The sequence below is a fragment of the Dipodomys merriami genome, unplaced genomic scaffold (assembly GCF_024711535.1).
Source record: "Dipodomys merriami isolate MVZ:Mamm:240054 unplaced genomic scaffold, mDipMer1.0.p SCAF_12, whole genome shotgun sequence".
NCBI lineage: Eukaryota > Metazoa > Chordata > Mammalia > Rodentia > Heteromyidae > Dipodomys > Dipodomys merriami.
Window position 1 is genome coordinate 4,770,872 of NW_027202493.1, and position 27,910 is coordinate 4,798,781.

General features: G+C 43.6%; 1 protein-coding gene across 5 annotated transcripts in view; it reads right to left on the reverse strand.

Annotated features, from left to right (window-relative positions):
• Positions 1-5,485, reverse strand: part of Tacc1 (transforming acidic coiled-coil containing protein 1) — a 74,450-nt gene extending 68,965 nt beyond the window's left edge. For 4 of the 5 annotated variants that reach the window (XM_070016132.1, XM_070016130.1, XM_070016131.1 and 1 more), the window contains exons 1-2: positions 4,977-5,485; positions 3,952-4,067 (exon numbers count right to left, since the gene is read on the reverse strand). In XM_070016132.1, coding sequence (XP_069872233.1) covers positions 3,952-4,067; positions 4,977-5,137 — 277 coding nt within the window. In that variant the 5' untranslated portion in view covers positions 5,138-5,485. The remainder of the gene's footprint in view (positions 1-3,951; positions 4,068-4,976) is intronic. The other variant, XM_070016133.1, reaches the window with a different exon arrangement.
• Positions 5,486-27,910: the final 22,425 nt, after the last annotated feature.

Sequence of the window (27,910 nt, forward strand, 5' to 3'; positions counted from 1 at the left end):
CTGAAGAGCTGAGGGACAGCGCCCAGACCCAGAGTTCAGGGCCCATGACCTAAGAGACTCTCAATAAAAGGAAAGTCATATGTTTCCCTGAATTGAAAGAATTATGGAAGTCATTACAGGAACCATAGGTATGGTATATGACATAACCACTTCATTTGAGTGCCTTTGTATACCAGAAAGCTGGGACCATTTACAGATGTTAACACCAAGTCCAGGAAATGGAAACAAGAGGTTTTTTTAGTTTGCTGTTGTTTTTCTTTCCTTTTCTTTTTGTCTTGTTCATTTGTCTGCCTTAGGAAGGGTAAGGGGGAGGGGGTCAGGGGGACTGAGAAATGGAGGGGAAGAGAGTGAACAAATGCAGCAGTGATACTCACTAGACATTATGATGAAAATGAACTATACAAGTTGTGAGTGGAGACAGGATGGAAGAGATGATTGTCCAAAAAGGAACAACTCATTATCTGGCTTATATACTGTACCCCCTTTGTACCTCACTTTTACAATAACAATAAATTTTTTTTTAATGTTAACAACAGCTCTGGGCTAACAACTCTTAAACTGGCCCTCCAAAAGATACAGTCTTAAATAGTCTATACTTACTGTTCAACCATATCTTGGAACCACAGAAATATGAAAGATGTTAGAAACAATGAAGATATCATTTTCAGTCCCAGAAATTAAATTGCAACATAAAATGACCCTTAAGGAATTTTTGCCCTCTGAAATTATCTCTCATCAGACCTGTACTTTGGGGTATTTTCACATTTACTGCATATGTGTGGCAGGGCAATCAAGCCACAAAAATCTGGACTACCTCCACACACTACCCAGCTGATGAGCTAGCATCCTACTGTTTAAAAAACTTAAAGTAAGAGATTCCATAATATGTAGGATTGTTTTCTAGATTGTACACCACCAATCTCCAGCCCCTACAATTATAGCCTATAGTCACAAACCCTACAGAGCTTTCCTGATCCAATACTCTCTAACAGGAAAAAGTCTAGAGAATATTTTTTAGATAGAATGAAAGCGTGTGAAAGTCATCCTCAGTACTGGACAGATTAAACAATTAGGTCTCTGTGGCTTTGGGGGCCTAGGCCCATCCAGATCTCTATTCAGTTGGCCAAGAAATTGGCAGGATGAATCAGTTTAGCAGCTGATGGAATGATGAGAAAGGGCCAGGCAGCCCACGCTGAGGGCAATTCAAAGAGGCTTTCAGACAGCTACTTAACATGTGTCTTATGGGTTTTATTTAAATTTGATGGGAAAGTCACAAAACAGTTCTTTCAAGCTTCTAAATCTCCCTTCTGATCTGCCAATCTTGCAAGAAGAAAAGAGAACTATGAGAAACAAGTGGTATCTTCATCAGTGAGAATGATACACAGCTTTGTGCCACATACCAAGTTCTCCAGTATATAAACCTGTCTGTTCCCAAACAGTCTTGCATTGAACAAAATAGGTTGACAGTACTGCCTTATGCTCAGCAGGCAGACAGAGCATGGAGCTCTCATTTCAGACAAAAACAAATTGCAAAGGAGCCTGAAGGTGTGCTAGGTCCTGAGTTCAATCCGCTAGTCCTAGTTAAAAAAAAAAAAATTCACACACACAAAAATATCTGATGTCATTTTACCAACAATTATATATTATCAGAGTGACTTGACTTCTCTAGGTAACCTGAAGAAATTACTAAAAATAGACATCTCAACTGTGGGTCTGATGTAGTCATAATCAGTTTAAAAAATTATGTGGCTATATAGCTGAAAGCTGGTTCTATCTGCCATTGTAAGCAATACACCCTAGAGTCTCATCCAATACAATAGCCAGAGAACCTTGAAATAAGAAATTAGTCCCTGCACTAGAAAGACCAAGACAGAGGATCATGAGTTCTAGGCCAATTTGAGTTACAGAGTGAGATGCTGTCTAAAAAATCAAGAACAAAGATCAAAACAAAATTCCTCTGCTCAAATTCCTGTTGTGAGTTGAACTGTGTCCCTCAAAAAATAATGTTAGCCAAGCACTGGTAGCTCACACCTGTAATCCTAGCTACACAGGAGGCTGAGATCTAAGGATCGTGGTTCAAAGCCAGCCCAGGCAGGAAAGTCCATGAGACTCTTATCTTCAATTAACCACCAGAAAACCAGAAGTGGCAATATGGCTCAACTGGTAAGAGCCTTCATCTTGACCTGAAGAGCTAAGGCCCAGAATTCAAGCCCCACAAACGACCCCCCCCCAAAAAAAAAGAAAGAAAAAGAAAAAGAAAAGAAATGTTAGGCTGGGCACAGTGGCTCATACTTATAACCCCAATTACTGAGGAGGCAGAGCCTGGCATGGCTAGAGGCCAATCTGGCCAAAAAGAAAGACCATCTCCACAAATAAGATAGGCATGATGGCCCTTAACTGTCACCCCAGCTTAACGGAAAACTCAAGATGCTATCTAAAAATAACTAAAGCAAAAAAAAAAAAAAAAAAAGGGAGGATCTGGCTCAAGTAATACAGCACCTGCCCCAAAATCACCAGGCCCAAATTCAAACCCCAAATTCCAGTACTGAAAAAAAAAGTCCAAATCCTAGTACAAAACAAATAAAAAGAGTCCTATCTCTTCACACCTGATATGTTCCTTAGTAAACAGTATCTCTGAGAATGTAATGAAGTTAAGGATTAAATTCAATGACTGGCACCTTGGGAAGATACAGACACGTGGAAAGACTATGGTGTGATAAGACAATTAACTCTAGTAACCGCTGACCATCACCAGGAGCCAGAACAGGTAAGAAAGGATTCTTCCCACAGCCTTTGAAAGGAGCGCAACTCTGCCAATTCCTGGTTTCAGACTTCAAGTTTTAATTTCAGTTCTCCAAAACTAGGAGGGAACAAATGTGTGCCACTCTTTTTGTATTTTCTTACGTCGGGCCTAGACGTTTGGACTCTCCCACCTCCTTGACTTCAAGTCCTAAGATTGTCTACCTGTCACTTCCAAGTCAGCCACTGGCTTTCATACTGGTCCTCACATACACCATGAATATTCTCATCCAGGGACCTCACCCAGGGCAAGCTGGTCAAGTCTCACAATGTTGCAGAAGCCACTCCTTCTGAGAAGAGTCTTTTCTCCAAATCTTGTTTCCTCAATTCTCTTTTGGGGTTTTAGCCCCAGTCACTTTATCAGTCACACTCCCCCTAACTACCTTTCAGCATTTACTAGCCACACTTCATATTCCCCATTCCCCACTTACTTTCTCTTGTAGTATTTAAACAGAAGCTAATGTGTACATTTAGCTTAACCCTTAACCCCTCCATCTTCCCCTAAAATGTTAGCTCCCTGAGAGCAGCAGGACTTCCTGCTCTATCTATTGAATGAGCAAATCATTTCTAATAGGACAGTTCAAATTTTTACTCAGAATTGTCTGGGTAACAAAAAAGCTTTCTACTAATTAAGTGGGACAGCATCTACTGATGAAGGGCAAGGGCAAGGTTGGGCTCTGAAAGACTAGAAGGTATTTATGCCTGCATAGTAGTAGTCAAGTAATTTTGTAACTGCCTCTTAAGGATTCCTAACTCAAAAAAAAATTAACTCTTACCTATAATTTTTGTGTCTAGCCACACCCTAAAGCAATTTAGCCTGAGGAATTTGTGAAGCTAAATCTAAACAGAGCCCTACCACTGTATTACTCTACACATTTTTGCTTTTTAAAAAGCTGAGAACTGTCCAACTGCACTAAATGCTAACCAGAGAATAAACAAGGCTTCTAATAATCAAATGTGCAAAATGTTGGGGTGGGGTGGGGACACCTTACAACTAAACTAGGAGCTTTATAAAGGCTCTTTCTGGACAAGGAGACAATCCAAACTCATTGAAACAGTCCTAAATTAACATTTTTTTCTTTCTTTCATACACATTTTTTTTAAAACTATACAAAACAGGCAGAAGAATGAAGTTGTTTTTTTTTTTTTTACCTTGGGTTATGGACCCAGGACCTGCCAGTCCCAGTTGTGAATCACAGGATTCCTTGAGAGGTGATTTGATGGGAGTTTCAGCTTCAGGAGTCTCGAAATTACCTTCAGAATCCGAGCTGCCAAGGGGGAAAAATGAGGAATTACCACTTTCAACGGTATTTCCTATACCTGATACAATATACATATGAATAAAGGTGGTTTTTTGTCTAACTATTTACAACCAGCTGATCCTCTGCATAAACTGGCCTGTGAGGAGGCTGCTGCGGCTTTTGGCGGTGCCCTCTTGGAATTCTGTGTACCATCCAGTCTCCCTGCAATCTCCGTTCTCTGGAGATTTTCTCCAGCAGCACATTTATATTTGAGGTCATCTTCCCTTTTCGTGCAGGGGGAGGAGGGGTGGAAGGAGGTTTGCAAGACTCCTTTTCTCACAGGACCCCTTTTCTAGAGGCTTAAAAATTAGCGCTGCCCTCATAATTCCAGCCATGTCTTTTTTCTTTGGTAGGCCTCTCTACCTTTCAGGACCTCATTCTGCTGGAGTGTCAAGAATCCTGTCACCTGCCTTCCACAATCACAGGGGTGACAGCTCAGCAGACACCACCATTTCTCACCAGCTGCCAGGGGCCTGTCATCATGCGATCCTCTTCACAAGGGCTATAGCTTAGGGGAACAGTGAGGCCCAGGAGGGCCAGGCAGCGACCCCCACCCCCCCACCCCCGCTCCCCAGGATGCTCTCGGTTCTACCTGGCGTGATCAATGACACTGTCCCTATGTGTGTGTGCGCGCGCGCGCGTGACCAGGCGGAAGCTGGGTTCCAGAGAGCTCACAGTGAAACCGGGGGACGAAAACACACCGGAGGACAGGCCACCCCGAACTCTGGACCAACACAGCGCGGAGGTGGTTATGGGCAGGGACGTGGCACGGCGATGGCACGGACAGGCGGGAGGTCACACGCAAGCACACGGGAGGAGCGGCGGGTAGGTGGGTGGCAGCACGTCTGCATCTGGGCAGGGATGCTGTGTACTTGCCTGAAGCTTAGGGATTTCGTCTCGGCTTGCGAGTCCTCCTCCTCAGGGTCGCCCTGGGACCCCGGGGCCTCATCCTCGCCGCCGCCGCCACCGCGCACCGCAGACCACGTCCACTTCGCCCACTGCACGGGGGACAGGATCTGCCAAGGGCTGAACGCCATGAGCCCGGCTGCCGCAGCTCCTCTCCTTGGGGCAGGGATGTGCGGGAAGAAGAGCCTGCCTCCTCTTCCCCCACCCCCGTTCAAGATGGAGGGGACGGTGACAGGCGTCTGGAACGCGTCGCCCGCCGCGGCGCGGATGTGGCTCAACGAGCGCCGTCGGGGGCCCGGGTGGAGGGCTTCCTCAGCCCGCAGCAGCGCCGCTCTTCCGCGTCCTCCTTCCTAGCGCTGCGGCGTTCTGTCCCCCGAGCGGGGCTCCCTCGCTGGTGAAGACGCCTCCGCCGGCCTCTCGGGGCCGCCCGCGGTGCCCGGCGACTCCGGGTGTCGGGGTCTCGCTCCCGCCTTCCAGTGGCGGGGCGCGCATCAGCTGCCGCGGAGCCGCGCCCCAGGAGCCGCCCCCTCAGGCCGTACCACTGGCGCCATGCGGGTGGGGGCGCGGGCTGCGCCGGGCCTTTGAAGTCTGCGCGCGCTCGCCGGGTTCCCCCCGCGGCACCTCGATGGATGCGTCCAGGCCGCGGGAAGGGGCTTCTCGGCTGCGCCTCCCGCCTCGGCGCCTGGGACCCCGGAGCCCCGACTGACAGGATGCGTGTTTTGAATCCGTGTCTGCCGCGCCTTTTCCTCCTTTCCTTTTATATTTCATCTTGCTCCTGGGGCTCCCCGGTGTGGCTGGCACTGGACTGCACAAAAGTTAAGGAAGCCCTGGTGTTGTTGGAGGCCGTTGTGGACTGTCCCCACTCCCTCCTCCTGATCCCGCGGGGTGGAAGATTTCAGCCGCTGCTTCCAGTCCCTACCGCTCCCAGAACTTAGAAGTCACCCAGCAATGCTCGTGGCCGGGGAATCAAGATGCCTCGCCCCGCTCCGAGCCGCCCTCGGGGACGCTCGGCAGCGGCTAGGACGGGTAGAGGATTACCCAGTTACAGTACAGCCGTTTTCTTTCTGTTCTTAACTTCCCAGGAACCGATTTCTGGTGTCCTCTGCTGCTTCACCAGGAAGCCGACAGGCCTGGTGACAGGAGCCTTCAAGTTCATACCTTCACGTTGGGAGGCACGAGGAAACAGCAGGTTTTCCTTTTCTCTTGGGTTATTCCATGTAGAGATTGCTCCTCGCAAAACTATGGTGTACCCACTCATGAAGGAACCAGGCGTAAGAATCTCCGAGCCTGGATAAGGGGTCCTTGCACAGGATCATTTCCCAGAGATGTAGAGGATCTTTGAGGTGGTTGCAGTGAGTTCCCAGAACAGCTCCCAAATTCAGGGGCAAACTATAGGCTGACACTTGTACTGAAAAGCGGTTGGCACGCACAGAGCTGATGTATCAGGACTATCTTACACATTTGATAACAAAGACAGGGTAAGCATACACGGTAAGGCTTGGCCAGTAACCTCCTGTAATGGAAGGGCAGGTGTTTGTCTGAAGAAACAAAAGGGTTGGGATGTTCTGGAGGCGGTAGTATTGATTTAATCTTCTTCCCACAGATAATAAACACAACTGTCAGGTGCATTCTAGGCATTACAGAGAAGCGGAGTAGGCAGGAGGCATTTTTGTTTTAGGCTCACAAGAAATATACCCACACTATCTAACTGTTCCTTGGGAACACGTTAAAAAAAAACACAAATCCAGAGGTGACACTGTTCAAAAAGAAATGCATTATGCAACTGTAATCCTTCAGAACATCACCTTTACAATAACAATTTTAAAACCCCATACAAATCCACTCTGGAGTGAGCCTCAGTGCTTGCTTGTCTAGCACACAAATAAGGCCTTGGTGTCCAGCAAAACATAAAAGTCGGTAAGGAATTGTTATTAAAGGGTAAATTTGGGAAACAATGCCTGGCTGGAACCAACTAATTGCTCTTGCTTCCAGAGCAGTCTTCCTTTGCCAGCAGAACTTTACACTTTCCTGAAGGGTTCCTTTTGTTTTCCCACTTCCCATGTCCAGCTACCCCAAGCTTCAAGGCCCTGGATGCTCAAACTTCCTTCATCATCCAGTTCAAGTGGACTCTGGGAAAGCATGCTGGTTTCTCCTACTTTCTTTTTTTTTTTTTTTTTCTTTTTGCTTATGTGGTGCTGAGGAATCGAACCCAGGGCCTCAGGCATGCAAGGCAAGTGCTCTACCACTGAGCCACCTTCCCAGCCCCTCTCCTACTTTCTATCCTATTACTCCAACTCCCACCTCCCCAACATTCATTCAGAGAGACTCTTACTATGACTTTAAGACAGTTCCAAAAATGAAAGGCAACATTTGTTCCCCCCGCCCCCCTTCTCTCTTTTGTGCTGGTAGTGGAGCTTGAACTCAGGTCCAGGGAGTTTTCCCTTAACATTTCCACTCAAGGCTGGTGCTCTACCACAGAGCCACACCTCTACTTCCAGGTTTTTTGGTAGTTAACTAGAGCCTAGAGTCTCACAGATTTTTCTCCCTGGTCTGGTTTCAAACTGCAATCCTCAGATCTTAGCTTCTGAGAAGCTAGGATTACAAGTGTGAGCCAGTGAAGCTGGCGAGTGTTCTTAATAGTAATGAAGTACTGTCAGGCCAAGTAGGATACAAGGTCACACTCCTCTTATATATGTCCCACTTCTGGACCATAGAATTGTAAAATTCAGGAACATCTCATGTTTATAATAAAATTTTTTTGCCTTCCCAGTGAGAACAAAATTATATACTCTAAGAAAGCCTGCAATAAATATCTTTAAAAAATGAGTATTCTAGGGTCTGGGAAGGTGGCTCAGTGGAAGAGTGCTTGCCTCACATGCATGAGGCCCTGGGTTCAATTCCTAAGCACCACATAAGCAGAAAAAGTCGGAAGTGGTGCTGTGGTTCAAGTGGTAGAGCACTAGCCTTAAGCTGAAGAGCTGGGGGACAGCACCCAGGCCCAGAGTTCAGGCCCCATGACCGACAAAAAAAAAAAAAAAAAAAAAAAAAAAAAAAAAAAAGAGTATTCTAATTTACTCTAGTCCTTTCAAGTTTGGGTGATAGCAGTTCCTAAAGCCTGGCTTCTGGGGAAAACAGGTATTAAACTAGCAAAGAAGTGAGTGCTAGTGGCTCACAGTTATACTCCTAATTGAGAGGATCAAGGCGTGAGGCTAGTCAGGGCAGATAGTCCTCCTCAAGACTCTGTCTCTAAAATAACCAGCCAAAAGCCAATGTGGAGGTATAGCTCAATTGGTAGAATACCAGCCAAGCAAGCACAAGACCCTGAGTTTAAACTCCAGTACCAGAAAAATGAACAAACTAGCACAGAGTACAACTAAGTCCAGTGATAGTTCCAATATTATAAAGCCTGACTCGTGCAGCAACATCTTGAAACCAAAAAAAGCAAATGGCCAAGTTTTAAAAATCAGTCTATAAGTTCTTAGACTTAATGTGAACGGCAAAGGAGCAAATAACTTACTCCAAAGCCTGAATTGACTTTATTTTCCAGAAATAGAATAAAAGGTTGAATATCAATTTTCCTGTAATTCCTATAATAAATAGTGTTTGACAACAGCTATCCTAACTAAGATAAACTATAATTTTGCTTCTGCAACCTCAGCTGCACTGAGCGGAATGTCTGCAAATGCATACAAGTAACCAAATGATATGCATGTGTTCTGGAAATTTCCACAAGCACAAAAAGGGTCCCATTTGTTCTCTTCCTTCTTCTGTTCCTTGCCCTTATCAGCAGCTTCTGCATCAATATTCCATGAAAATCTAAAATACAGTTCCCTGGGGCTGGCAGTATATAGCACAGTGCTAGAGCAAGAGCTTTAGCACATGATCTTAAGTTCTGGGTCATGTCCTAGCCCCAAGATAAGTAAGTATGAATATATAATTTACTACTGCCGGGAGCTGGTGGCTCACATGTGTAATCCTAGCTACTCAGGAGGTTGAGATCTGAGGATCACAGTTTGAGGCCAGCTTGGGCAGGAAAGTCCACGAGACTCTTATCTCCAATTAATCACAGAAAAAGTAGGAAGTGGTATAGATCAAATGGTTGAGAGATAGCCTAGAGCAAAAGATGCTTACAGACAGCACACAGGCCCAGAGCTCAAGGCCCAGGCCAAGCAAAAAATATAAAAAAATCAATAAAAAATCATATATACATATTTTATACATAATATCTGTATATATATGTATATAATTTGCTACCTTGAAACACTTCACAAATAATAGCCAAACCAGGCACACACCTTGCAGCTAATCTATGCTGCAGAGAGGTCTGTAAAATGGTTCTCTTTAGTAAAGGTAAAATAAATGATGGGTAAACAGACAATTAGGCTGAAGACTCATCTTGACCTAGCTATAGTTAGGCTCCACTAAGCCCTGTTTGCCTCACCTTGAACTTCAGGGTCGGACTTCCAAGAATCCACTTTTATTTAAAAAAAAAAAAAAAATCCTGCTTGAGCCATGTGCTTGGTGGCTCATGCCCATAATCTCAACTACTCAGAAGGATCTCGGTTCAAAGCCTACCTGGGCAGAAAAGTCCCTGAGACTCTTGATTAACCAGCAAAACAGAAGTGGAGTTGTAGCTCAAGTATAAGAGTGCTAGCCTTGAACAGAAAAAGCCAAAGGAGAGTGCAATACCCTGAGTCCAAGTCCCAGTATCAGCACAAGGAAAGGAGAGAAGAACAGAAGAGATGAGAGGGGAGGGGAGGATGTTGAGTGCCAAAGGCATAAATTAGGTCAGCTTATTCATCCTAAGTGAGGAAAATAACTCCAATGTTATCCCTAAGTCTTCCTACCAACTACCGTAAATCCAAAGTTGAAAACAAGCAAAGCAAAAACAAAGATCTACTTAAAGCAGTAAACCATAGCTAAGTTTAGACATACCTTCTATTCCAATAGACAAGTTTAGTCTTTCCTGCTAAACAACATGACTGCATTTACAAAGCCTGTTAAACAGGAATACTGTCTTTTAACATTACTCTTGGTGAAGGTACTACCTTTTGTTTCCTTCTATTGAACTAGTGACTCCCTTTTTTTATTTTATTTTTTTATGTTGGGGGATGGGGGCGAGGGCTTGGGGCACACCAGGCAAGTGCTCTACACTGCACTGTACCACCACTCTGAACTCCAATTCCTTTTGAGCAGATTAGGCATTAATAAAATGAATTTCTAAAATCTGAGGATCTATAACTCATAGAAGAAAACCATGTAAATCTCTAAGTCATTTATGAATTTTAGTTTAACTCAAATACAAGATGTCTACTTTACTTCAGTGACCTAGTTTGGATAGAGGAGTGGGGTGTAAGGCTTGTGTTGAAAAGTCTAATAAAGGAAATTAGGAAACTGAAATAGAATAGATTCCTTTTCCTGCAGCCATTTTATTCTCTTTCCTCTATACCACCCCCAAAGTAAAAAAAGTCTCCCAAACAATGTAGCCTCAAAAACGTGAAGGACATTGATCATATGACCCAGGTTTCCTGAGATCAGCCTGATATCATATTCTACTCACCATTGTCATAAATATACTTGGGAGCCTTAAAGAGACCATATGTCCCCGTTTTTTGATTTATGAGATGTCACTGGAAAGAAGGAGCAGGTGACTGAAAAGGACAGTAGGGTCCCTGGCAGGAGGGTGTAGGGAGAAGGGCACACCCCAGATGAAAGAGAACCCACGGGGCTGGGAAGGTGGCTCAGTGGTAGAGCGCTTGCCTTGCATGCATGAGGCCCTGGGTTCGATTCCTCAGCACCACATAAGAAAAAAGAAAAAAGCCGGAAATGGTCCTGTGGCTCAAGTGGTAGAGCACTAGCCTTGAGCTGAACTACTGAGGGACAGCGCCCAAGCCCAGAGTTCAGGCCCCACGACCGGAGCCAAAAAAAGAAAAAGAAAGAAAGAAAGAAAGAGAACCCACAAAAAAAGCATTCCAAAATCTTGGTGGTAGCCACTCCTCTTAATCATTACCCTGGTAGATTTGATTACGTAATCAATTTGATTATGTAACTCATAAATGTCTTCCTTTTCCATGAGATTAAAAAGAAGTAAACACAATACATAACCTGCAGCTTCCTGTGAATTCCAGCTTTTATTCTTCAAATTTTTATTTTTTTGGGGGGTGGGGTGAGGGTGGGAGCTGGCCCTGGGGCTTTAACTCAGGGTTCAGACATTGTCCCTGAACTGGCACTCTACCACTTGAGCCACAGCTGTTTTTGATAGTTGAGAGTTTCATAGACTTTCTTGCCTCAGCTAGCTTTGAACTGTGTTCCTCAGCTTTTGGCTTCCTAAATAGCTAGGATTAAGGTGTGAGCCACTAGCACCCAGCTATTCTTCAAACTTTCAACTAGAACTTTTAGGGTTTTTTTTGGGGGGGGGGTCCGGTCGTAGGGCCTGAACTCTGGGCCTGGGCGCTGTCCCTCAGCTCTTCAGCTCAAGGCTAGCAGCTCTACCACTTGAGCCACAGCACCACTTCCAGCTTTTTTCTTTTTGCTTATTTGGTGCTGAGGAATCAAATCAGGGCCTCAGGCATGCAGGGCAAGCACTCTACCACTGAGCCACCTTCCCAGCCCCTAGAACTTTTAGTTTTAAAACAACATACATATGACTCAAAGATAAATACGTTATTTTACTTCTTGGAAATCTTTCATTTTTTGTGTGTTGCTTTTAAAATCCAAATACTTATATGTCACTCATTTTCCTCTCTGATAAATATAAGCTAAAAGGACAACTGAATTAATGAAAAAACACAAGTTCCAAGTTGATCAAACAAAACATTATTAAGGCAGCAATAGTATCCAATTAACTTAGTTTGATTTCATTCAAAATTCCTACAGGATTTTTCCTAGAATTTATTGATATTTCTTGAAAGTTTACTTGCAGCCAAACATAGTGTTTCACCCTGTAATCCCAGCTATTCAGGTGGTAGAGAATGGAGAATGGAATGGTCATGGTTTGAGTCTGGTCCAGGCACAAAGTTAGTGAGACACCCATCTGCATCAATAAACTCGACATAGTGATGCACAGCTACTTGGTCCAGGCACAAAGTTAGTGAGACACCCATCTGCATCAATAAACTCGACATAGTGATGCACAGCTACTTGGAAGGTATAGATAGGGGCACTGCAGTCCAGCCCAGCCCTGGTAGAACAACAGCAGCAGCAACAACAACAGACCCATGAAACCTATTGAAAAAACCAACAGAAGCAAAAATGGCTGGAGGCATGGCTCAAGTGGTAAAGTACCTACACTTAGACAGTATGAGGTCTAAGTTCAAATATGAGTACCATAACAAAAAATAAAATTTATCTGGAAAATAAGCCAGTAAGCAGATTTTCATGCACATTCCAGACATTCATGCACATGCCAGACTGGGGCTTTAAATTCTTGCTTAGCCCTGCCCCTCAAGCCTAGGGCTTTACTATAGCTCCACTTCCAGTATTCTGCTGGTTAACTGGAAGTAAGTCTCAAATCTCAGCCTCTTGAGTAGCTAAGATTACAGACATGAATTACAAGGGCCTGGATTAAGAACACTTTTACCTTTTGTGTATGGAGGTGGGGGGTAATGGGGATTCCTAAAACAACTTAGAGTTAAGAAAGGAATAGCCCTATAGGCATATTCTATCTATAAAGAACAGAATGCTCAGAAACGAACCCTACTGGATGTACATTAAGCTGGAGCCAGTGGCTCACACCTGTAATCCTAGCTGCTCAGGAAACAGATCTGAAAGATTGTGATCCAAAGGCAGCCAAGGGAGGAAAGTCCATGAGACTTTTAGCTCCAATTAATCACCAAAAAGCCAGAAGTAAATGTGTGGCTCAAGTGGTAGAGTGCCAGCCTTGAGCAAAAAGAGCTAAGAGATGCTGCCAAGACCTGAGTTCATGTACCAGCATCAGTATAAAAAATATTTATTATATGATAAAGATATTACAACAGCAAAAGGAAGATTCTCTTTTAAATGACAGAATAATTGAATAGCAACAGGAAAGATCAAGTTAAACCCTTACTATCAGAGTATATACTAAGATAAATTCCAGATGGATTCGATGGCTAAATAATAAAAATAAGGCATGAGAGGAAACAATCTAGAAGCAACAGAATCTGTCAAAAGCTCTGTAGGAGGATGACAGTCCAATTTCAAAGTAATTAATGAAACCAGACACAAAATAAGGATGTGCAGATTTATCTGGCTACATTCAAAGAGTAAAGCACTTCAATATGTGCTTTTAAATTAAAGGCCAACAATAGGCTGGGGAAAACAAAATTTACTATTTTTATTATTTTATGAATTTGTGAAAGCCAGTAAGATCATTCAAATTCCAACAGAGAAGTGAACTACTTCCTGTAGATCAAACAGGATCTTATGGCTTTTGTTTTGTCAGTTCTTTGTTTCTTTGTGGACTTTTTTAATTTTTTCCTTTTGGCAGGAGAGATTGAATACAGGGCCTTGAACATTATTATGATTTAAAAGGGAAAGAAAACATATTAGATTGGCCACCTTTTCACCTGGGTTTAGCAGAGGATTTCCCGGTTCAGAAGAACCCAAGCATACCAAAATACGAAAGTATGGAGTTGCTTCAATCTCTCTCCTCCTCTTCTCCAAATGCAGTCAAGCTGCATTCCAAGAATATTTTACTCTGATTAAAGAATAATTTAGAATAATTTTCAAAACTGAAATAAACAGAAGCTTAGTGATGAGGAAGTTCAAGTCAATGAAGCCCTTTCATAGAAAACACAGACTTAAGTAAGTAAGAAGATGTGAGGGATGGGGGATGAGGCTCATTGGTAGAGTAGTTGCTTGGTATGGGTGAGGTCCTGAGCTCCACCTCCAGGATCATGAAAAAGAGTTTGATGACATGCAGAGCACCAGGAAAGGAGAATAGGAACTGATGGTGCTTGCTAACAATGCCAGCCATCATATCCTCTTCACTAATGATTAGTGCGGGCTGCTGATATCCAACAACTGTGGGTTTCACCAAGCACTGGTCCCGTGAACAAGTATGAAACCCTCATTTCAAGGAGTCATTCACCTATTGAGCTAAAATGCCACACATAAGGAAAACTTCAGCTGGGCACCAATAGCTCACTCTGGTAATCCTAGCTACCCAGAAGGCTGAGATCTGAGGATGGCAGTTAAAAGCCAGCCCAGGCGGGAAAGTCCATGAGACTTTTATTTCCAATAAACCACAAAAAGCCGGAAGTAGAGCTGTGACTCAAGTAGAGTGCTAGCCTTGAGGAAAAGAGTTCAGCAACAGCACCCAGGCCTGAAGTTCAAACCCCAACACACACACACACACACACACACACACACGATCTTCTCCAGGCACACACACACACACACACAATCTTCTCCAGGCACAAATTAGGGTCCTTAAAAATACAATGATGGATTAGAGCAAAAAGATATATGTTATATGGGAGACAAAACATCTTAATGGGGTGCTCTTTCTATTCATATGCTTCCATTTGAGGTGGTTTCTTCTGAGAAACTATGTTTAGGTAAACTGAATTACAAGGGTCTCTTGCCATGAGGAAAAGTAGGAACTATGGAAAACATCATGGGAAAGAAGGACTGGACCAGGTTGGTGAAGAAGGTGCAATTTGGTGAAGAAGAAAGTTTAAGAATGTAGGGAACTCTCTTTAAGGAAAATGCAGGGCTGAGGATATAACTCAGTGGCAGAACACTTGACAAGCATGCATGCGACCCTGGATTCCTCCCAAAATTAAAAATATGAAAATATGGTTGCATATGCCAGTAATCCCAGGACTCAGGAAGCCAAGGCAGAAGAATTTCAAATTCCAAGTGCACTAGTGGCTGTCTCCTAAAATCCTAGCTACTTCAGAGGCTGAGATCTCAGCATTGAGATTTGAAGCCAGCCTGGGTAGAAAAGTCAGTGAGAGCCCGGGTACCAGTGGCTTACACCTATAATCCTAGCTACTCAGGAGGCTGAGATCTGAGGATCAAGGTTCAAAGCCGGCCTGGGCAAGGAAAGACCATGAGACTCTAATCTCCAATTAAACACCAAAAAATTGGAAGTGGCACTGTTGCTCAGTGGTAGAGTACTAGCCTTGAGCTGAAGAGCTTAGGGACATTGCCCAGGCCCAGAGTTCAAACCCCACAGCCACCAAAAAAAAAAAAAAAAAGTCAGTGAGATTCTTATCTCCAATTAAAAAAGGGCTGGGAAGGTGGCTCAGTGGTAGAGTGTTTGCCTTGCAGGCATGTGGCCCTGGGTTCGATTCCTCAGCATCACACAAGCAGGGAAAAAAAAGCCAGAAGTGGCGCTGTGGCTCAAGTGGTAAAATGCCCAAAGCTAAGCAAGAGTGTAAGGCCCTGAGTTCAAGCTCCAATAATAACCCTCCCTCCAAAAAAGAAAGGAGATATACAAAAATAAAGACAATAAATGAGAACTTATCCACATAGCACTGGGACCCCAGTGGGGACTTAAAAAGGGTTCATACAAGCACAAATGGAGCCTGGGATTTAAAATGCTTTAACTTAGTGCTTCAACTCCACTCACAGGGCAAAAGAGATACTCATGGCTCCGGAGTGGTCCAGATGATTTTAACTTAGTAAAGGAAAATACTGATTTATTGAAGGAGGTCACATTGCCCTCCTGAACCTTCTCAGGAGAAATGAAAAATTTTAACTGTTGGATACTTCATAAAACTGTCAAAAGACATCTCCCATACAGATTGTGAAACAGAACTCCTGGCTCACTTCCTTTTTAGCAGTTGAACACACACACACACATCTTAACTATTATGATGAAGAAAAACTATAATGCTCTCTTAGCATTGCATATCTTATGCACTTTGAACTTGGAGGCCTCTAAGACAGGGTGGTACAGTCTAACTGCATTGATAACTTCCCTGAGTTTTCAGAGGGTACTTAGGCACACTTGGGAGTGAAGGTTAGAATCAAGGCCAGCAGAACCCAAGTCGGACTGACTCCATGAAGCTCAGCAGTGGGCAGCCCTGGACCGCAGCTACCCGAGCACTGTTCTGTAAAAGAGAAACTGAAGTCTGTTTATTTTATTTATTTTTGGTGCTGGTTCTGGTGCTTGAACTCAGGGCCTGGGTGATGTCCCTGCCAGCATTCTAACACATGAGCCACATCTTCACTTCTGACTTTTTGTTCTTGTTTTTGGTTGGTCATGGGGCTTGAACTCTGGGCCTGGGTGCTGTCCCTCAGCTCTTCAGCTCAAAGTGAGCACTCTACCACTTGAGCCACAGCATTACTTCCGGTCTTCTGGTGGTAAATTGGAGATAAGAGTCTCAAGGACTTTCCTTCCCAGGCTGCTCTGAACCTCAGCCTCCTGAGTAGCTAGGATTATACGTGTGAGCCACCAGCACCTGGCACTTCTAGTTTTTTAGTGGTTAATTGGAGATAAGAGGCTCCCAGACTGCCAGGGCAGTCTCTCAAACCACAATTCTCAATTGTTAGCCTCTTGAGTAGCTAGGATTACAGGTGTGAGCCATTGGCACCAGGTAGGCACTTCGTTTAAGTCTGTTTTTTTTTTCAGTAGTAGTAGTAGTAGTAGTAGTAGTAGTAGTAGTAGTAGTATTGTCGGTTGTGGGTCTTGAACTATGGGCCTGGGCACTGTCCCTCAGCTCTTCAGCTCAAAGCACGCATTCTATCATTTGAGCCACAGTGCCACTTCCAGTTTTTTGGTGGTTAAGGGGAGATAAGGGTTTCCGGCCTGGGCTGTCTTTGAACTGAGATCCTCAGATCTCAGCCTCCAGAGGAGCTAGGATTACAGGTGTGAGCCATCAGCGCCAGCTTTTTTCTTTCATTATTGCATCACTACATCTGTTTCCACAGCCTTGCATCCCTGCTAAAAAGTCAACCTCCTCTGGGGCAGTTCACCATCTAAGCTCCCTTAGATGAAGGTATGGGAAGAATCTACCTCAAGTTTTATTTAGCAATGTTGTAAATGGGATCACATTAAGATCCCTTCAAGAATGCCTCCTATATATCTGTAGTGTCTTTCCTCTGATAGAGAAGTCCCTACCATTGAGATGAGGTCCGCATTATGTGGGGGGAGGGGGTGGGAAGGCATGTCAGACACCCCTTTCCCTCTACCAGAAGGATGCCTATCTGAATATTGAAGAGTTCTCTACCAGAAGGATACCTATCTGAATATTGAAGAGTTCTCTACCAGAAGGATGCCTATCTGAATATTGAAGAGTTACATCTTTAAAGATGAGAGGGTGTAAGCCCAATGCCTGTGGCTCAGGCTTGTAATCTTAGCTACACAAAAGGGTGAGATCTGGAGATCATGGTTAGAGATTAGCCTGGACAGAAAAGTGTGTGAAACTCCATCTTCAAAATACCTGCAAGGTGCAAGTGAGGCCCTACATTCAGTACTAGAAAAAAAAAAAAAGATGCCAAGTGTGCAAAACAGAGCTGATGGGGTAGACATTAATATTTAGGTCTCAACAAAGTCCAAGTCTTCCTTATTGATCTGAACTGGATACTGGGTAATAGATGTTTATTTCCTTAAAACTAGATGAATCTATAAATCTAGATATACTATGAAATAACTGAGCATTCACCCCAGTTCTACAGGTAAAAATAACCTACCCATATTCCATGATCGCTGTATTGTTGGGACTTAGCAGTAATTAGTTGTAGTGAAAACTTCCAGCATTTTTTGCATTGCTGAGACTAGAACCCAGGACTTACAGCATGCCAAGCAAGCACTGATCTACATCCCAAACTCCAAAATACATTTTTAGAAATGATTTTCCTATGGATTCACAATTAGTTGAGAATTTTGTTGTTATTTTCTTGTAAAACATCTATAAACAAGATTATCCTAACTGGCCTGGTTTATTCCTCATTATATAGTGTATTATTATCATGTACATTTTCTGTTTCCTTCAGTTAAAGTGTAGACTTTAATCAACATGATGTATTTATTTATTTACTTACTTATCTGTTACTTATTTATGGTGTTGAGGACTAGACTCAAGTCTTTAATATGCTAAACACTCACTGTGCCTCCCTAGTCAGGAATGTATCTGTTTTAAATTACTTTAAAAAAGGTGGTCATAGGGCTAGGAAGGTGGCTCAGTGGTAGAGCGCTTGCCTTGCATGCATGAGGCCCTGGGTTCGATTCCTCAGTACCACATAAGTAGAAAAAGCCAGAAGTAGCACTGTGGCTCAAGTGGTAAAGCACTACCCTTGAGCTGAAGAGCTGAGAGACAGGACCCAGGCCCAGGGTTAAGGCCCCATGACCAACCAAAAAAAAAAAGGTAGTCAGGGTATTTGTGTTTACTTTTTTTAAGGGTGGGGGAGGCAAAGGGAGGGAGGAAGAATAAACAAATGTAATCACACTATTCAGTAGATGAACTATGCAACTTGAGGACCAGGCTGGGAGGGGGAAACTGGAAGAAAGCAGAGGAAGGGGTGATATTGTCCAAAAAAAGAGAAACATCTTCATTATCTGACTTATAAAATGATAACACCTCTGTAGAACACCTTAATTATAATAATAAAATTATATTTAAAAAAATTAAAAATATAAAGATAAAAAATGTCACTTTAAAAAATGATTAGTCTCTAGTACATGCTGAATATTTATTTCTTCTCAAATTCAAATGTTGAAACCTTATCACCTTGAAACTTCATCTCTGAAGTGTTGGTATTAGGTGTGGGCTTTGTGTGACTGGGTCATGAAGGCTCTATATGGTATTACTCCATGTAAGACAGGGTAGGGCTGCTACACTTCCTTCATTGGGTAGCAGAATGTGGGTACTCCTCAGACCCTGATCTGCTAGCCCCTTGAACTTGGACTGCTAGTTTCTGCAAGAAACCCCTTTTGTTGATGGCAAGCATTACATGAAATTGTCCAAATAGCCCAAAGAGACTGGATCACTGACCCCTGACCAAAGCATGCACCTCAACTCTCACAGGACCTAGGACCTTTTAGAAAGAATATTCATCAAATCTCACTGTGGCCAATAGCCCACAGACAGACAAGTGAAGGAAGCTGAGACATTACAAATTTGCAGGTTTCTCAGTCACCAAAGTTTGCACAAGTAGCTTTATACTCTTGGGAAAGATATAAAAGAATGTTGAACTTTTTCCTCAACTCTAAAGGGTTTGGTATATGTAATATAATTATACATACAAACACACATGCATTCAATTCACCTCATTCTAAAAAGTAACCTGAGTTATAAATAAAAGAACCTGTTCTGCATCATTTCAAAAGTTGTTGATGTTGTTTTTCAGTGCTGGGAATCAAACTCGGGGGTCTCAGTTTTTGTTTTGTGCCAGTCCTAGGGCTTGAACTCAGGTCCGGCATGCTATTCCTCAGCTTTTGTGCTCAAAGCTAGCGATCTACCACTTGAGCCAGAGCTCCATCTCTGGCTTTTTGGTGTTACTGTGCACGAGTCTTACCAGCTTTCCTGCCCAGGCTGGCTTTGAATCATAAACTTCAGATCTCAGCCTCCTGAGCAGCTAGGATTACAGGCATCAGCCACTGGCATCCATCTTGGCTTCATTTTGTCTGTTTCCTTTAGTATCTTAAACTTTGGATCTAATGCCTGCTCAGCCCTGAAATAGACAACTGAGGAATGTACATACCTAACCTAGCTCTTCAAGGCTGAAGCTATCAAGATAAGAGCAACAAGAGTAACTAAGATTTATTTTTATTTTTATTTTTATTTTGGGCAGGATTAGTACAAGGCCTCATGCTTGATGGGTATGTGCTGTACTATTTGAGCCCCAGCCCTTTGGTTGTAGCTATTTTTTAGATAAAGTCTTGTGTCTTTTGACTAAACTTATCTGGACTTTGAGCCTCCTATTTATACCTCCCACGGAGCTGGGATATAGACCTGAACTACTTTCTACACACTGCTAGCTTTTTATAACATTCTGTTCTAGACTCTCCCCAGTCAATTCTAAATCTTCAAGAACAATAGAGCTCTGAAAGGCAGATGATTCCATCTTGAGACCATACCCTCCATGTGGGATGAATTACCCTAGGTTAGGAGCTAGGTATCTCCCCCAACTGAGATAATGATCAACCAAATCACAGTCCAATCAGGACTGCTCCTTTATACATACTTCTCATCCCCTGTCCCAATTCTTCTTTCATTTAAACTTAAAGCTCAAGTCAGTGCAGGGCATTGGTGACTTATATCTGTAATCCTAGCTATTCAGGAAGTTGAGAGCTGAGGATCATGGCCAAGACAGCTTGGGCAGGAAAGTTGTTAAGACTCCTACCCACAATAACACCAAAGAGCCAGAGGTGGTGCTGTGGCGCAAGTGGTAGAGTGCTAGCTTTGAGCACAAAAGCTCAGGGATAGCACCCAAGCCATGAGTTTAAGCCTGAAAACTAGCACAAAAAAATGAAAGAAGAAAAAAACTCATATCAGTACTCCTAAAGACAAGGCTGCAGGAATATTTCATTCCTTTATCTTCCCAATCTAGCCTAGTGATTAAATACCTTTTCTACCTTTCAACATTACTTTTTCTATTTGATATATGTGGCTAGTGACCCACCTCTCTAAAGTCAAGCCTCTATGGCCTAGGACTCCTGTGACAATACTTCACATTTCTAAACAACAGGACATGAGACAGCCTTTTCTCCTAAACTTGAATCAATATTGAGTTCAGTCAATCTTTAAAAACTTTGCCAAATGGATGAAACAATATACCATAATGACAGTTTTATTCCAATATGTCAATTATTTATGACGTCTGGACATTTTTTGTTATATTTATTGAACCACTGCCTTCCTTCTTTTCCCATTCTCTTCCCTCTTCCCTCCCAACTTACTTGGCTCCTCCCAGTCTCTTCCTTCTGTTCGGTTTGTTGTTTTAATGGAATGGGTTAAGTAATATGTTTTCATCTAGTACTGTTTGATGTGTGGTCCTTAGGTAGCAGTCCTGGAAACACATTAGAAATGGAAATGCTTAAGCCTCACCCTTGTTGAATGGCAAATCCAGGATAACTCGGTCATTTGTTGTAACAAACCTCCCAAGTTATGCCCGGTAGAAGGGACTGCATAACAGAAGTGGTCTTTCAATCGTGTGGCTCTCCCTTACTCTCTAAATAGGAAACATATCTCCAATACCCAAACTAAAGACAGAAAAACTTTTCACTATTTTCCATCCTCCCTCCCCCTCCCTCTTTCTGTGTGTGTGTGTGTATGTGTGTGCGTGTGTGTGTGTGTGTGTGTGTGTGCACACGCGTGCGCGCGCCCACGCATGCCAGTACTGGAGCTTGAACTCAGGGCTCACTCAAGACTGGTAATGTACCACTTGAGCATTGCTCCACTTCCAGCTTTTGATGGTGAATTAGAGTCTCATGGATTTTATTTCCTGATCTGATTCAAACCACAATCTCAGATCTCAGCCTCCTGAATAGCTAGGATTACAAGTATGAATTCAATATTTATTTCTCCACATGGTATCAATGAACTAAACAAAACTTCTTACCTCATTTAATTCATAGTATTCTAGCATCTCAAAAAAACTCAACAGCCCCAAACACTTACTACCAGGTTAGGGCTGCAAGAGGCACTTTCAGTTTTTCTCTGCCTACCATCAGCTCCTCCATCTTCCATCCCCAATTCATATTTTCTTTGAAACGCCAATAGCATGTAGTTTAGTTATCCCAGTTTCCACGGCAGTCTGTGCAGTATTTCTTTCTTTTTTAATTTAATTTAATTTTAATTGTGAACATACTGTACAGAGGGGTTACAATTACATGGGCAGGATAATGCGTACATTTCTTACCAAGCATTGCAGCCTCCTCCTTTGGTAGTCTGTGCAGTATTTCTACCCCTACCTTTCCTTATCTCTTCCCTTCCCTAGAGTACTTGGCCCAGAAAAAGACAAGGATCCAAGCCTAGCCAATCCTTGTCTCCTGCTATCCTCTTTGCACTTTCTACCATTTGTTTGATTAAATCAGGGGGCCCTCAGGTAGAATTGCGAAGTAAAACTTAGCCCTTTCAGTGTGGAGGGCATGCCCAAAGCTGCCGACCCAAGCTACCACATGACAAACAGCCTTTACTAGATGACCAAAGCACATCCAGCCAGGAGCACAGGGAATGGGGCTGAGTCTACCTCAGTCCATCAATGGAGACTATGCAGAAGTGTGACTGCCCTGAACTGGCCAGCCAAGAGAAGGGCATTTTCTTAGTCACGATTCCTGTAATTTACACACTGTACTAAGACTCAAGTAACAACTTGGGGACAGACATTTCCCAGGCTGGCAGGCACAAGAACAGATGCAGAGTTGTGTGATAACACTGCTCACCCTCACGCCACAGCTCCAAGGACAGTTGTTTGGTCAGGAGCTGGCTCAGAGACTGCCAGAATTCACTCTTCCATGCCAGATCCATGAAGGACCAAATTTAGAGAACTTCTCTCATTCTCTGAAATACTGAATATGATGTGGCATCTGTTGTTGATGGGAATCTCCATGTGGCTACCATGGCCTACTACCACCCTCCCCACGGACCCTTCCTAACTCTCAGTATAACTTTACCCCTGACCTTATCTGAAAGTGTAGGACTCTGAGTCAGAAGGATACCCCTGCCATAAAACCTCAAACAGTTTGCACCATAAATCTCAAACAGGACAGGACAAAGACATTCCAAAGAAGATCTCACCCTTGAATATCTAAAACCTTAAACCCTCTCCCATTCCCCACTCCCTGTTTCTCTGACCCTGCAGCAATGATGAAAGTCTGTTCTGGGTTGTTGAGGTTTCTGCCTTCTTTCTATCCTTCCACCTGCTTCATCTTTCCTAACAGTTGTTTTTCTTTGTTCTCTTCAAGACCCTGATTTGTGTGTATGTGTGTATGTGAGAGAGAGAGGGGACGGGGGAGAGAATGTATCCTGGGGCTTGAACTCACAGCTTTTTCCCTAAAGGCTGACATTCTACCACTTGAGCTCTACTTTCAGCTCCTACCCAGGCTGGCTCCAATCTGAATCAAGAGCCTCAGATCTCAGCCTCTCTAGTAGCTAGGATCACAGGTGTAAGCCACCAGTGCCCACTTCCTTGATTTATTTCCTTAGTAAGCTTTTCAGAATCATTTTATCTTCAGCACCTACACTTCAATCAGTCTGTTATTCACAAACTCCTATGGAGTGGCTTTCAGGTGCTTTCCAGGGGCAAGTCTCATTCTCTCTGGAGCTGCAGCAGGCTTGTGACAGATAGCAGGATGCTAGGAGCTGCTCCTGCTCACGTCAGGGCTGGTGGTGACTAAGGTGGAGAATGCTCAACTATGACCAAAAAAGGAAGCATCTGCTTCAGTTTCTCTAGAGGGCCTGCCAGCGGGAAGGGGAACAGCTGGGGAAGACGGAGGGGGAGAGAGGGAGGGAGGAGGGAAACCTGGTGAGGCAGCCTCATTGTTGAGAAGCCTGCTCCTGATTCTTCGCAAAGCAGGAAGCCTCTGTGCCCTGTAAGCCTCCGCCATGCTGAGAGAGGCATCAGAGTCCCTCGGATGTGTAAGGATCTGAGAAGTGTCAGCCAGAGTTCCTGCAGCAAAGCTCAGTCCTCTGCTCTCAGGGAAGGCCCACAGCCTGACACGTGAGAAATTAGCATGCTTCCAAGGAAGGACTTACTGGCATTCAGGGCTGAGAGTACAGGGCACATGTACTATTACACACACACCCTCACAAGTCTCATAGAGATCTCTCTCTCTCTCTCTCTCTCTCTCTCTCTCTCTCTCTCTCTCTCACACACACACACACACACACACACACACACACACACACACACACACACACACACACACACACATACACTTCCCCATTCTCACAGACTCAGAGTCTCACACATACATATCACACATACCCTCACACACCACACCTCTGCACAGTCCCACATGGCCACATATATACATTATACCTTATAAGTCTCAGAGTCACATATACATACAACTGCCCTGGAGTCTCACACAGCCCCACATATACACTCTGCCTCATATTCACCATGCCTCACAAGCATGTCACACTCACTACAAACAACCCTGCCCCCACAATCTCATGTACATAATACACACACTACACACATACCTACATCATACACCATCCACTCCCCAGCTTCCACACATACAACTATACCAAACATAAAGTCACACACAGTTTCAATTACAACCATACCCTCAGTCTCATGTTTACCTACACACCATTCATACCCAGTGCAGTCACATATACCACACTACTTCTACAGTCTTACACACAAAGTCACACATACACACCTCCTCCCCTTCAGTCATAAACACAATCTGACTAGTGTCATGTATGCACACAGAACTTTACTGCATGACTACACTCACACATGGTCTTATTTACACATACACACACTATGCACAGTCACCGACAGTACAGTCATTCATAACACTAAACTTCCCCCTCACATAGCCTTACATAATCACACACAATACATATTTCCTCAGTCACACATGTAATCTCATATGGTCACACACTTAATTTCAAATATACACATACCCTTCCTTCCTGTCCAATCAGTCTCTTTGATCTGGATTCCATACCCTCCACATCTAGAGTCAGTCTGTCTGCCTGCCTGCCTGTCTCTGTCTCTGTCTGTTTCTGGTCTCTCTCTCTCTCTCTCTCTCTCTCTCTCTCTCTCTCTCTCTCTCTCTCTCTCTCACACACACACACACACACACACACACACACTCTAGTTCCAGTGTAAATCTCCTTTCTCAACCCCAAAGACCAGTCACTCAGGGAATGGACAAGACAGGCAAGTTTCAAGAACATAAAGTCAACTTTTAGTTTTAAAAAAGACTCTAAATTGGTCAGAGAAATAATGTAAAACTTGAGTTGTAAAATATAAAAGGAGGACTGGGAAGGTGGCTCAGTGGTAGAGTGCTTGCCTTGCATGCACGAGGCTCTGGGTTCAATTCCTCAGCACCACATAAGCAGAAAAAGCCGGAAGTGGCGCTGTGGCTCAAGTGGTAGAGCGCTAGCCTTGAGCTGAAGAGCTGAGGGACAGCGCCCAGGCCCAGAGTTCAGGCCCCACGACCGGACCCCCCCCAAAAAAAATGTATTTATCCTGCAGTTCAACCAGTAAACACCAATGACAAACAGTAAGTGACAGGAAGATTTCTAACTTCTCAAAAGCCACAAAAACAACTTTTCTTAACCATGAGATTTGGAGGCAAACAAAACAAAACAAAACAACAAAAACCCACCCCAAAACACATCCTTGAGACATGGAATCCTAGCCAGCAGAAGGAAATGGAGGCATCAAAAATTTAATTCCATCTTCCTTATTTATTACCTATTTTCTCTTACATCACTGTAAGTTAGTATCAAGATGGCATCCTCATTCTTTCCCACCCAGAAAAGAAGCCAGTGGAAAAAATGGTTTTGCTCACTTCAGGCCAACTTAGGTTGAAAACTAAGAGGCTAGTGGCTGGTGCCCCCTAGTGGCAGGACTGGAGAACAGCCTTCTGGTGGCAAGAAGTAGAAAGCAGTAGAAAATGGGTTGAAAGGTATCTGCTCTGGGTCAGTCTCATAAACTATACACAGACCAGCCCACTCTCTCTCTCCCCCTCCCCATCACTTCCAGAGACTCTAAAAATATAACCTATCTCTTAGCTCTAGTCTTCTCATGGGAACCTGCCGACCTCTATTTCTGGTATCAGCTATAAAGGTGGCTTATGTTATTTAAGTTTTAACTTGTAAAATTCCCATGTCGCTATGAGTCACTGATTGTATATTATGAACTATGGTATTGTAGTGTGGAGGCAACAAGTCCTCCATGTGCAGGGAGCCAATGTGTTACAAGCTTGGCTCACAGGGTGGCATTATTGGGAGGTGGTTGAACCTTTCTGAGGTAGGGTATCATGAGGTTCTTAGGCCACTGTAGTCCAGCACTGAAAGGCCTTTCTCCTCTGTCTCTGCTTCCTGGCCAACAAGATGAGTGGTTCTGTTCCACCTCATGCTTCCACCTGGCATGCTAACATACCACAAGCCTATGATCAATTGATCATAGACTAGAACCTTTAGACTGAACCAAAATAAGCCTTTCCACCTTATTAGTTGATTATCCCAGGTATTTTGTTATAGAGACAGAAGGATGACTAGCACATGGCTCCAAACAGCTGTCCAAATGGATGGAGGCCTTAATATAATTTTGTTTTGTTTTCTTTCTTTGCTGGGGATTGAACCAGGGACATGTTAAGCAAGCGTTCTTTTTTTTTCCTGGGCCTGGGTGCTGTCCCTCAGCTCTTCAGCTCAAGTCAAGCACTATACCACTTGAGTCACAGTGTCACTTCTGGTTTTCTGGTGGTTAGTTGAAGAGTCTCAAGGACTTTCCTGCCCAGGCTGGCTTTGAACCACGATTCTCATATCTCAGCCTCTTGAGTAGCTAGGATTACAGGTGTGAGCCACTGGTGTCTGGTTAGGCAAGCATTCTTGAATAAAATCTGATCAACAAGGGGATTCCAAGGCTTTCTTGGGTCAGTGGATCTACAGGTTTGAAAAGGTAAAAGAAATATCAATCTAAGCCAAGCACTGGTGGCTCATGCTTGTAATCCTAGCTACTCAGGAGGCTGAAATTTGAGGATCATGGTTCAAAACCAGCCCAAGCAGGAGAGTCCATGAGACTCTGATCTCCAATTAGGCACCCAAAAAAAGCCAGAAGTGGAGGTGTGGTTCAAGTGGTAAAGCACTAAGTGAAAAAGCTTAGGGACAGCAACCAGACCGAGTGCCAGGAATGGTACACACATACACACACACACACACACACACACACACACACACACACACACACACACACACACACACACACACACACACACACACACACACACACACACACACACACACACACACACACAAATGTCAACCCTCTTTCCACTATCCTATCTTGCCCAAGTGTCCCTTGCTTTGTTTTCTCAAACCCTTACTTAAGAACAATTCTGATGTGGCTATAGAAACATAACATTTTGTAGTTGTTAGGAAAGCAAGACTCACAGCCCAAAATAACTCAGCAAAGAAACCCATGAGCAACAGGATCTGCTGTGTGTCAATACAGTAAAGTAGATGGTATTTATCTACAGAATGGGTTGAACCAGTGTTTCCCCAACATTTACTACATTATCAGTAGGGAAGCAACCATAAAAACTCATTTTCCAGAAGCTAATGCCAATTAATGAGATACAAAGGCAGAATGACTCTGGAAGGGCCTAATCTTGTATCTCCTTTGCTTCATTCTTAAGACTGGTATCCTACCTCCACATTTACTAACTCTGTGACCTAGCTTCTGAACTTTTCTAGGCCTTAATTTCCTCATCTGTATAATGGGTATGTTATCTACTTCAGGGATACTAGATAAGTTCCAGGGTCTATGATAAGTCTCTTATATATTGTGCTGTATGTATCTTTTCATGTGGGAAAGGCTGAAAAATTTATCATATCATCAAGAGATATAAAGCCCAAAGATGTTTTTTGGGTTTTTTTGTTTTTGTTTTTGTCAGTCCTGGCACTTGAACTCCGGGCCTGGGCTCTGTCCCTAAGCTTCTTTTGCGCAAGTCTAGCACTCTACCACTTGAGCTACAGTGCCATTTCTGTCTTATTCTGTTTATGTGATAGTGAGGAATCAAACCCAGGGCTTCATGCATGCTAGGCAAGCACTCTACCACTAAGCCACATTCCCAGCTCCCAAAGATGTTTTCTGACTGTAAAGCAAAGCATCTTTGCAAGATTCCTTGAAGCCCTCATCTAGACCAGTAACACACATGCTGTCAAGACATTGTAGAGATAGATGTTCACTATGATATAGATAGGTGGGGTTTCTCAGAAACAAAGTTAGCTGACCTTCAGAAAACAGACATGACTCTTAAGTTTCTATGCAATATTCCT